At 31.6% G+C, this 12548-nt stretch overlaps 1 protein-coding gene across 1 annotated transcript; it reads left to right on the forward strand.

Moving 5' to 3' along the window:
- The first annotated feature begins 346 nt into the window (after positions 1-346).
- On the forward strand, positions 347-3792 carry LOC127078150 (uncharacterized). The gene is made up of 2 exons (XM_051018766.1): positions 347-2251; positions 2430-3792. Exons 1-2 carry the CDS (start codon positions 1934-1936, stop codon positions 3594-3596), a joined length of 1485 nt encoding a protein of 494 aa, XP_050874723.1. The 5' UTR covers positions 347-1933; the 3' UTR covers positions 3597-3792.
- Positions 3793-12548: the final 8756 nt, after the last annotated feature.

Here is a 12548-nt window from a genome sequence, read left to right on the forward strand (position 1 = left end):
TGCTTTGGAAATGGTTATCATGTAATGTAAATGATGGATTGCTAATAATGCATGATGCTTTGCTTTAATGGTTTTGTAGAGTTGCTTTCATGAAGTAAAAATGTAACAAGGCCATGACATTCACTTGCTTGTACTTGAAGTAACATTGGAAAATGGAAAAAATCAAGTGGAAAAGGATGACTTGGTGAAAAGGGATTAGTGTTTAGGAGATGTAAAATAGATTAGTTGACTTTGGTCAACTAGTTGACCAAAAAGTCAATAGTTGACCAAAATTCAACTTATGCAAAAATTGTATTTTTTAAAATTTCTTTTGTATGAACATGTATGGACATTTTACCATGCTATGCACGAATAAAACAAAGGTTTTATACATGAGAAAATGCTTATGATCAATGTAATATGATTTTCATTCAAATTGCCATTTCCCCTCCAAGTTTCAATTTGAAATCACTTTGAACCAAAGATCCTTAATGCACCCTAAAACATACTTGAATAAATGAATGAAATAGAAATCAATGGATCATGAATGAAGCATGAAAAACTTGAATCAATAAGAACACTAATGAAACATGAGACCATGGATTAGTGATGCATTGATGAGACCATGAAAATATGAATGAAATAAGACCTTGGATCAAATGAACATCAAATAAGTAGACATACCACAAGCCATGATCCACAAATAAACAAGAATGGCATGATCCAAACCACAATGATCAGATATCTTAAACCATGAATTAGGATTTTAGCTAGATCAAGATCAAGATGCAAAGTAATAATTAAGAACCTCAAACCAAGAATTGAGGCTTCAACACAAGTGCTCCACCAATGACATGAACCAAAAATAGGGTTTCCAACACCTTAATGCAAGTCACATGATTCATGAACCTCAAAGACCAAAAACTAGGGTTTGAGCATGAATAAACACCATGAAGTAGTCTCCAAGGTCTCAAGTACATAGAATTAGGGTTTTGCACCTTGACCCAAATGATGGGCTCTCCACATTGACTGCAACGTCACAATTCCTAGGGCTTGATTCTCAAGCAAACCTGACTTCTGGTTAGGTATAAACAATCTCAAACCTTTGAATCTATGATGATGTTAATACACTAGATGGTATGGATGCATATGAATGCAAATGAATCTCAAACCAAAAGGTTAGATGAAAATGAAAAGGGGAGTATCCTTAGGTTTGAGTATCCTTAAATAACAATGCAATTTTTAGGCTTTTCTCCAATGGGCATAAGATTTGACCACATCCATATTTGTAGAGGATTTTGAGCACACGAGGATTTTCTGGGGAAGAGATACGATCTGAGATGTGTTGTGATAATGTTGTTCTAAGTGATATTTTGCACAATCAATAGGAAACAAACATGCGTGAAAATGTCTGTTTCAAAAAGAAAAAAATCAAGATAATGGTCAGAGTGAAATCTTAAAGTTGTAAATGGAAGAGAATACATCTAATAAGTGAGAAAAGACGGTATAAATATATAAAAATGTAAAAGAGAATTAATAAAAAATCAAAAAATTTAATTTCTTCTGATACCATGTTAACTTTTGTTCAATAAAATCATTAAAAAATGTTAATTTTTGTTCAATAAAATCATTAAAAAGAGAGATAATGCAGAAAATTAATAACCAAAAAGAGAAAATATAATATCACAAACTTAGAAATTTATTATTAACCTACCCAATACACATATGATGTTATAACTACAATCTAAAAATATAGAAAATTAATTATAACATATGATGTTATTATTTTATAATATTTTAAATTGGAATAAAAGAGAGAGAAAAATGCATGCAAAAATAAAATCTTAGTCAGCACACAGCACTAACCAGACACAAACATTTCAAAATTCCAAATCAACCTTTGTTTTTTTCCAATGTCTCTTTCACTTTTCTCTTTTTGCTTTCAATATTTCTTATGTCTATGAACCTTTCTTTCTTCATGGCTTCCAACAACAACACCCTTCTCGACCCACTTCATTCCTCCGGCAATCATTCCCTTACTCCGGAGACACACAGACGTCGAAATTCGAACATTGTCATTGCTCTTCGCCGCAGAAGTACTCATAAGAAATATTCTGGTAGTACCCCTGTGAATTTCAGACAAGGTTTCGTGAAAAATGAGGTTTCTGCGAGGAAACTGGCAGCTAGTTTGTGGCAGATGCGGTTTGTTGAGTTCTCGGGTGATTGCGGCAATGTTATGGATGATGGATGGTTTCGATCTTCAATGTTTAAGGTATGTGTTTACTTCAATGTGATACTTTTCTTTGTCTCTCATTCCAACAATTGTTGTAAATTGAAGTTGATGTTACATAGTCAGACACGAACACCAGACACGATACTAATAATCGATCATTTCAGTAGTCATTGATAAATAACTAATTAGATGTGTTGTGTTGGCATATTGTCCTAAGGTTGAAGCCATAGAGCCATTGATCAAATCTTCAAAAGAAAGGGAATCAAAATGGAACCCTTTACATGATAAAGGATCCAATGAGTCCACAATTGTTCATTGGAGGAAGCTTCTTGAAGAGAGAAAACTAGTTGGTGATCAACACGGCTCGTTCGTCGAGGTTCTTCTCGAAGAACTCCTTCGATCACAAAGAATGGTTAGAAAACTTAAAGCCAAACAGAATTCCTCCGAGAAAAACGTCAGACAGTTTTTGCAAAATCTCGAACTCGAAAAAGTGTTATGGAAATGCAAAGAACACAAGAAGATTGAAAAAAAGTTAGATGAGTTAGAGGGAAAGTTGGCAAGGGAGAGAAGAAATAGAGAAAGGATGGAGTTTTTGAATGCCAAATTATTGCAGGAATTGGACAAGGCGAACGAATGCGCGAAGCGGTTTAGGAAAAACTACGAAAAGGAAAAGAGAAAAAGAGAATTAACAGAAAAAGTGTGTGATGAATTGAACAATCAAATAGAAGAAGACAAAGGTGAGATTGAGAAGCTTATGAGGGAAGCAATGGAAATTTACAAGGAAGTTGAAGAAGAGAGGGAGATGACGAAAATGATCGAGCTATGGCGCGAAGAACGCGTGCAAATGAAGCTAGACGATGCGAAAAACCTACTCGAAGAGAAATATAATCAAATGGTGGATTTGATTGCTTATCTACAAAGGTTTCTAAGATCAAAAGGCGACGAAGTTTGCAACGAGGAGATAATGGATGCTCGGTTGATCGAACAAGCAGTTGAATCGGTAAACATTCGACAAATTCTCAAACTTTCTTATAATTTCTCAAAATCAGATAATGTATTTCCAATCTATGAGGAATATAGTAAAAGTGAAGAAACTGGTATGATATATTCTGCTCCTGCCTCTGATCAACCAAGATCGCGCCGCATCGACGAAAAAACAATCTCTATTGAAGGTAGCTTGAAACAGCTTGAATTATTGGGGCAAGGAAACTCAAGAGATAGCAATAATCCTCACATAACTCGTGGGATGAAAGGATGTATAGAATGGCCAAAAGGTATTAGAACTAATTCCAAAGTTATTATTCCTTTGGAAGAAAGAGTGAAAAACCAGAAATCTCAATTGCAACACATTCTTAAGCCAAAGGCTTTTTTAAATGAGTTTTGATGAAAAATTGTTTGAGTTAAGATTCAAATTCAAATTCTTTTGGATGGTTCAATCTTTGATAATGGTCTTAGAAACATAATGGAGACAACTCCACGAATTATGTTTTTTCTTTTGTTGGATAAGTTTTGGTTACATTGTGCGCAAAAGCAATGTAGTTTTGTTCATATTTTAAAAAAGTTGAGTACAATTTTTTGGATGTATATTGCATATTTGGTTTTCTAAAGAGATTGTTTTTCACTCAAAATATAACTAATTTATGAAATTAATCATGTTAGTTGCTTGAAAGCAAGATTCTTTTTAATAGCATCACCGTTCACCAAGGGCATGCCAAAGGACAAATGCTTTTACTTTTCTTGAGCTTCTTGTTGAGAATTGATAAGAATTGTTCACATATGTAAACATAAAATAGTTATAACATATGAGCCACCCAATAGAATATCTTCGAAGAAATTCCAAGAGTACTTCTAGAATATCACTAATGATAACATGCATTGTTTATCCTAGATCAGTTGCCCCTGTTTTTCTCCTAAGTTCGTCTCTTATAGTCCTCGCTATCTTGACCTAAATAACTTATTTTTGGATTTCTAGACTCATTAGATTGTAATTAAAAGATCCACACAACTAGTTCGTACAAGAGTGATAATTGAGCACGCATAACTTACGCCACTCGTTCTTGAAGAAGTATGGAGTTGACCACGTGCAATTTATGTCACTCGACATGCAATAGGAAACCCTATGAAGAGTCCAACAGGCCAACAATCGTCTGATTCACCTCACCTAACTTTGACTTGGGTATCCTTACCTAGACTCATGATCCTCATTCGATTAGTCTAGCGAACACATGGCATGCACAATATTCCTAAGAGAGTAAGTCAAACACGAAAAAGGGAGGAAATTGCTCCACTTATACTAGAGGAAGAATCGGTGTCCCCTATTTCCGTGACTTTGTACGGAAAGTAGAAAATATTATTTCTTCTTCTCCTTTGGAATAAATATTCACTAATTCGCTAACACCCTAGCATACTGAGCTCTCTCTCTCTCTCTCTCTCTCTCTCTCTCTCTCTCTCTCTCTCTCTCTCTCTCTCTCTCTCTCTCTCTCTCTCTCTCTCTCTCTCTCTCTCTCTCTCTCTCTCTCTCTCTCTCTCTCTCTCTCTCTATATATATATATATATATATATATATATATATATATATGTGAAAAGTTACTCACTTGTTGAATTAAATAGAATAACTAATTATGCTCCAACTAAAACTAATAAAATAAATTATATATGATAAAATTAGAATTTGACCTAATTCAAACCTAAAAAACTGACTTGTAAGACGAGGGATGTCACTCTACATAAATCCTTTATGAATTTTATCTTTAACCAATATAAAATTTGGTTTTTTCTCAATATACTCCTCACGCCCAACACTATTGGGTTTTGTGCGTGAATATAAACGGTAAGTGATCCGAATTAATGATATATGGGATTTAGTTTTTCTAATACACCTTATTGTGCCTAATATTTTTTAGATTTGATGCACAATATAATTTGTGTGTGACCTGAATTGATAGGTTCGTGATATTGCGATAGAATTAAAGTTTGGTCTTACACAATCCTACAAAACCAATTTGTAAAGAGAGAGATGTCAAATCCTGAATGAGATCTATCTTTAACCAATGTACGATTTGAATTTTTTTCAATAATATTAATTAAAAATTATTTTATTCTAAGATGTTGGCTGAAAATCATATTACATAAGAGTTTTGGCTTTCTTTAAAATGTTTACTTAGGTCTCAAACACGTAACATGTGTTCGAGCTAGGGGCAACATGCACATGAATTTCGTTCATCTATATGTTTAAATATTTTGTTTATGATAGTCAATAGGGTAATTATATTATATGTAGTTGTTACTGTATTATCATGTTAATTGGATATATATATATATATATATATATATATATATATATATATATATATATATATATATATATATATATATATATATATATATATATATATATATATATATATATATATATATATATATATATATATTCCACCAGAGTTTGGAATAAATATTCACTAATTCCACAAAATCCTAATATAAAAAATCTCTTATTACACATAAACAAATTCTCTCTTAATGTATTTCACAAGTATAATCGTAAATTCTTAAACAATGAAAACACAACATTTTATAATGAATTTAAACAATATTTGACACAAATATATATGTGAAGATCTACTACCACCATACTAGTTAATGATAAGCACGAGATGGAATGATGATCGTGACCCCATAAAGTGTTATCATGTCTGCAGAAAAAAATATATTTCCGAAAATTGACAGACCTAACAACACGCCGATGATTTCTGCTGTCTAACTTTGATGGTTAAAGTAGTTGGAGAAATGGTTAGTTGAACTCCTATGATATCTTGAATAAATAGACATGATAGGAAGTTGCAAAATCTACTCTGTTTGTTTATGTCTGTTAGGTCAATGTTTCCAATTTCATATCATGCGGTGACATACACTTTGATGTATGAACCCCACAAATGAACAAACTTTCCACTACATGGAGAGAACTAATAACATGACACTTATCATTTTACCTACTTAACGAGGCTTTTATTAATACAAGAAGAGATTGATGTTTCATGTATCACACTTTTTAAACAATGGCATTTGCCTTTCTTCAAATATACTTATACTCCACTGAAGTGGATTTATCTCTACATGAATGTGCTTTTATATATATATATATATATATATATATATATATATATATATATATATATATATATATATATATATATACTTACCGTGTATATTTATATATTTCACTTAAATTGCATTAGACCCAAATTCAAAATTGAAATAATTTGTACAAGGGAACACAAGATTTACCTCCCTTTATTGGTTTCAGTTAGGGAAGGGGACATGTATCATAATAACAATTAAATCAACATAAAAGACTTAGGAGAGAGAGGACTCTATCAAAATCAAAAATCACAAAGCATAAAATATATATACACTATACGACTAACATTGCAGCTATGATTGGCCTAACTCTGGTATAGTTATCAAATTTGTGTACCCAACATATATATTTGGCGTCTAATGTGGTGTCTGGTAAAACTTTGTTAGGCCAGACATCCATACTTATCATAAATCGTTTATCGCACCTCAATGGTAAGGGTGACCTCTAGCAGCAAGGACAATGATCTGCCATAGCGTAAATGTTCGCTGCTCTAGAGGAATTATGTCGCCAAAACAAGACTCTCCAAGAAAACGTTTGTGATCAACAACAACAACTACAACGGGTAGCTGACGACCAGTAAGACCCCATTGATTCTCAGTTTGAATTGTGTCTTAAAGTCCCTCCAATGTTCACCAACATATGAGATTCATTTCTTTATCAACTTATCATCATCTTGAACAATAAAAACATTATACATTTACATGATAAATTTGGTATTAGTATTAAACAAAAAAATAAATGATCATATATACTTGTAAAACAAATCACTAAAGTTAAAATACCACAACATCGATCAATATATTTGTTTTCACTTCAAGATCAATATGGTTTCAATCTTCAAACAAAAAACTGGCAATTTTTCTACTAAGTAATGTCACGTAACTCCTAAATGTCGTAACATGTTCACCATAACACCTATCATTTTTTAAATTAAAATTGATCGACATCCTAACACTTGTCCTGCAGACTTTTGTCAACTTAACCATCATCGTGGAACCTTTAAAATTGCTTATACTTTTAGTCTTAATAGTAGAACTCTCATTTGTAGAAGATGTGGTTGTATGAGAGATGGTGGACGAATCACTCATCTCTATTTAAATAACAAAAATAAATATTTTACTTAACACAAATCAACAAAGGCACCTAGTGTGAGATCCATGGTACATATGATACATTTTACTTAAAATAACATCAACATTTTTTAAGAAAACTTCATAAGAATATCCTCATAAATATTTTACTTAACACAACATCAACAAAGAAACCAAATAGGACACAACGTACATATAGACTTTTGTCAACATCAACACTAAAAAGAAAAAAAACATATTTCCTATTTTATCAACATAATCAAAATAACATAAATTGAAAAAAATTTGAATTCTCTAAACATAATCTACAAGTAATAAGAAATCCACAACAACAAAACTAACATTTCTAAGTTACATGCATGGATAAAGTGAATTACGTATCGAAAGTGCGGTGAAGAAGATACGGTAATGGTGGAAGAAGCTTCGTTTGAGTTTGATTGTCTTTTCTTCGTTTCAAGTTTCGTTGGTGCTTCAATGGCATTAATGACATTCAAAGGGAGGAAATGAAGTCTCGAACACGTAAGTGTGTTTGAAGAGGTGATCTTTCGAAAATGATGATTGAAGATGAGTTTAAATATATGCTAGGTCGTTTTATGAAGATGAGAATTGCCTAGGGTGTGTTTTGTTAATAGACCATTAGTTTTGTATGAAAATGAACATGAAATAAGTGTCAAAAAATAAATGAAAAGTTAGAGTTAGAAAATACATGCACATCAGATCTTCTATCGGTTGGAGCATGCAACTGATGGAATAAATAAATTTTAAAAAAAGAAAGAGAAAAACGCCATATAAAATACAAAATTAAGATTTCTTCTCGGTTGGAACTCCCAAATGAGGAAATCGATAAATTAAAAAAAAAAAGAGAGAAAAGAACCATTTGAAATACAAAGTTGATATTTCCTCTCGGATGGAAGTCTCAACCAAGAGAATAGATAAATTATAAATAAATAAAAACATAAGAAATACATCAATTGAAAAAAAAACTAAAAGAAAAAATGTCAAAGGTGGGTTTTGAAGCTTGGTCCTTGAGCCACATTTTCTATCGGTTGGTTCCAACAACCGAGAAAATGAATTATTTTGATAGATTTAGAAATAAAAATTTAGAAAGACACCAATTGAGAAATAAACAAAAAGTAAAACAACATGAGCTTGGAAACGAAGCGTGATCCCTTATCCACTTTTCCTGTCGGTTGTTTTCCTCAACCTAAAGAATAAATGGTATTTATTTTTTTAAAATTTTAAAATGTGGCGCGCCGATGGATTATACCTCGAATGTTGGTTGGTTGAGGTAAAATTTTAATCGTAAAATGTATTATTTGTTGTAGTGTGTAACTCATAAAACTCAAAGAAGCAAATTGCCAAAAGTGAACGGACATCATATAAGTATACTTTTGTGAACGGTATTCATTCGTTAAACAACTATAAGTTAAAAGAAATGTAAAAATGCTTAGAAATAATAATAAATTATTATTTGGTAAAAATCATTAATGTCTAATAATAAATATGTATATTACTTGCTTCTATGAATCAACAATGCAGACAGAGACAATGTTCAAAATATGTTTTCTAACATAATATCCACATTCATATGCTTCTGATTTATCCTGGTAAACAAATAAATTTATATAGTGAATAATAATACACACAAAAAGCATAAGTTATTATAGATATAAATGAATGTTACAGATAATACATTTACTTTATGAGTCAAATATTGAGATTTTTTATTTCTAACACCTTGCAAGAAATGATATCCCTCCAGATCTCTATATGATGAAACTAATTTAAACATTACACGTTAATTAATTTTATATATATATATATATATATATATATATATATATATATATATATATATATATATATATATATATATATATATATATATATATATATATATATATCACATAAAATATAAGCGTACGTGTTAATTACATCTTTTATCCCGGAATGAAGTTGTCTGCTTATGGAACATAACATAATTATCCTATTCTTCGTAAAACAAACGATTATTAATTGACAATTATCACTGCATGGACACGAGAATAATTAATAATGGTTAAAAAATTGAATGCTAAATAAGAGAAAACACAAATTCATAAATACTTATGTATGAATATATGAGGCTAGGTGTTACACCTAAACCCCAATAAAAATTTTCTTTATAATACAACATACTTTACGGAATAAGTAATTATAAAATCAAAAGGGTATCACATTAACATAAATAACATATAAAATTCTCATAAATAAGTACTTTGATTAAAATATAATAACAAACAAAATAACTTAAAGAAATGAATCACAACCTCGATTTCACAATATCAAAGCTTTATTACAAAATTAACCAACTAGCTAACTTAATAGTTTAGTAAAATATAAGCATAAACGATATTAATAAAGTGGTGTTCTACACCATCTTTCATAAGATAGTGCAACGACTACTCCTCAATCTCAGTATGAGAATACTCTACATATATGTTCACATTTGAAAAACATAGAAACATAGGGGTGGAACTACATTCTATAAATTAAATGGTATAATAATCGCAGAGGGCAGCAATATCATAATATATCACATTTACACAATTCATACCACATCACACAAATTCATACAATATTACACAACATATATATGAATGCTTATAAAATGCATTACTCCTCTACTCCAATGCATGTGGTATCATCACTGAGTTAGTTTAGTTGGATATATGAGCTACGTCCTGCACTACAACACTTTCCTAGATGTTAGTTGGCATGCAATGTCTAGAACTACATGCGAGGTGCATACACACTACAACATCTTTCATTAAACTCCACTTCTAGGAGTACATGCGAGCTACACTCGTACTACGACACTCTCATAGATATCCGTAGGCATGCAATATCTAGAAGTACATGTGAGTTATGTTGTACTACACACTCTTGCTAGACGATACCTACTCTGATATATATGATGCATGATAAACAACCAAACATGAATTCCATCTGAACCTTCAAACAAAAAATAATACATTAGTTTTTATTGAAACTACAATAGAATTCAACACTGGTTGTATCGAACCTACAACATGATTTAACATTGGTTCTTATCGAACCTCCAATATAATGAAACATTGGTTCTTGTCAAACCTTCATTGTAATCACCATATTAGGACTTCACAATTATTTTACCAAATGATGGACAAACTTCCTAAGTACATTCACACAATTCATTTACCATTCATAACTTAATTCATAATAATCATCAAAATATTGGACCCGTATCCTAAAATATATACGACTTTACACAAATATTCATTATTCACAACATGGTTCATACATATAAACATGATGAAGCCTTGACTAAAATGTAGTTTGTTGCATTACCTTTCTAACGCATCTGACTGCACCTCAATTTGAGTTTCTAAACTCAAGATATGACTAAAATAAGATTATATACATAATATTCCTTCACAATTCGAGTCAAGGCTCATGATTCAAACCATGGCAAACAGAACTGAATATATTTCCCATTTTTACCCTGTGATTCAAACCACATGTCTGTTGGTTCGAATCAAACTACCAATAATTCCGATTTTCACTTCTTTCTACTATTTTTCTCAATCCAAACACATGGTAAACACATACTAATCATGTAATAACATATGATAAAGATTAACAACACTTTAAACTGCACAAGAAAGCACAAATTCACACATATTCATGGCAATAATGAAAACTGAAAGAATCAGTCATGCAAGATTCAAGCATTCAACCCTGAATTCACTCATGCAATAATCCTAGAAAATTAGACAATGATGAGAGAGATTCATAACCTATTATTTATGAATAATCATCTCGTAGAAGAAATTCACATGGAAGTTCATCCAATTCAGATTTCAAGGGAAACTCCCACTACCCTAAATGTCAAAATATCATTTCAAAGAGCAATCTCCCCCTTACGTTGTTAGTGCAAAGATTTCATTGCTAGTTCCTAACAACAGTATAATTCCTTTCTTGCACGATGTCTAACTCTTTCCCTTAGTGAATTGAGTTTTCCTCTTAGAATTTTAAAGAAGAAGAGATTTTTTTCTAGGGTTTGTGCCTATTTTTTTCTTCTAAAATAATGTTGAATTATAATTCCTTGTGTCGAAGTAGGCAGTGCTCAACAGAAACAAGGACGTGTTGAAACATGTAGTGTGCGCCGAGTTGTATTAGATGTCGAAGTGTCGAAGCAGGTTACTTGACATAGGATTTCAACTTAGACCAAAATAGGTTATTTGGGACTTTGTAATTTTTGGGCTTTAGCTTAGGGAGCAAGCTAGCTAAATTATAAATAGAGGGAGTAACCCCTATTTTCATAACAATCTTGTAATCACTTGCAGTTGGAAAATTAACAAGATTTTCCATAGGCTATGGATAAAGAGAGAATCTGTAGAAATCATCTTCTTCTCCAATTTCCATCAAACCCTAATCTTCTTTCTTATTCAATTTCCTTTTCTTGTTTTCATCATCATTGTGCGGCGTTATAATCTTGCAACCAAGGTTGGTTGATTCACTCGAGTGAAAAGTGAAGAAAAAAAGGGAATTTGATTGATTGATTGAATCTTGTTCATCAAGATTGACTCAAAATTACTCAAAATTTTAGGTTTAATTCCAACATCTAATGTTTAGACACTGGCTGAGCGATTGGTGGGAAGCAAAACACGATGGTAATGAATCATCCGAACGAGCATTTTCCGACGAGTCTCCCAATTTAGAAGAATAAGAATGATGAGAATTGTTGCAAGCAAATAAAGGTTGTCTTTAGCTATCAAGATGTTTGGGATCTTGTGAAGGAAGGAGTGACACTGCTTGCAGCAAATCCAACGGATGAAGAAAATGCTGCACACAACGAATTGAAGAAGAAAGATTATAAAGCTCTCTTTATAATCCATCAATGTGTTGATTTTGATAATTTTGAAAAGGTTACTATGTTGAATCAGCGAAAGAAGCTTGGAAAATTCTGGAAAAATCATTTGGAGGTAGAGAGAAGGTGAAAGAGGTGAGGTTACAAACTCACAAGAAAATGTAAGAATTGCTTCAAGATCATTTGAATCAAATCAAATCAAGTCGAGGTATATGG

This window comes from Lathyrus oleraceus, chromosome 1 (genome assembly GCF_024323335.1).
Source record: "Lathyrus oleraceus cultivar Zhongwan6 chromosome 1, CAAS_Psat_ZW6_1.0, whole genome shotgun sequence".
NCBI classification, from domain to species: domain Eukaryota; kingdom Viridiplantae; phylum Streptophyta; class Magnoliopsida; order Fabales; family Fabaceae; genus Lathyrus; species Lathyrus oleraceus.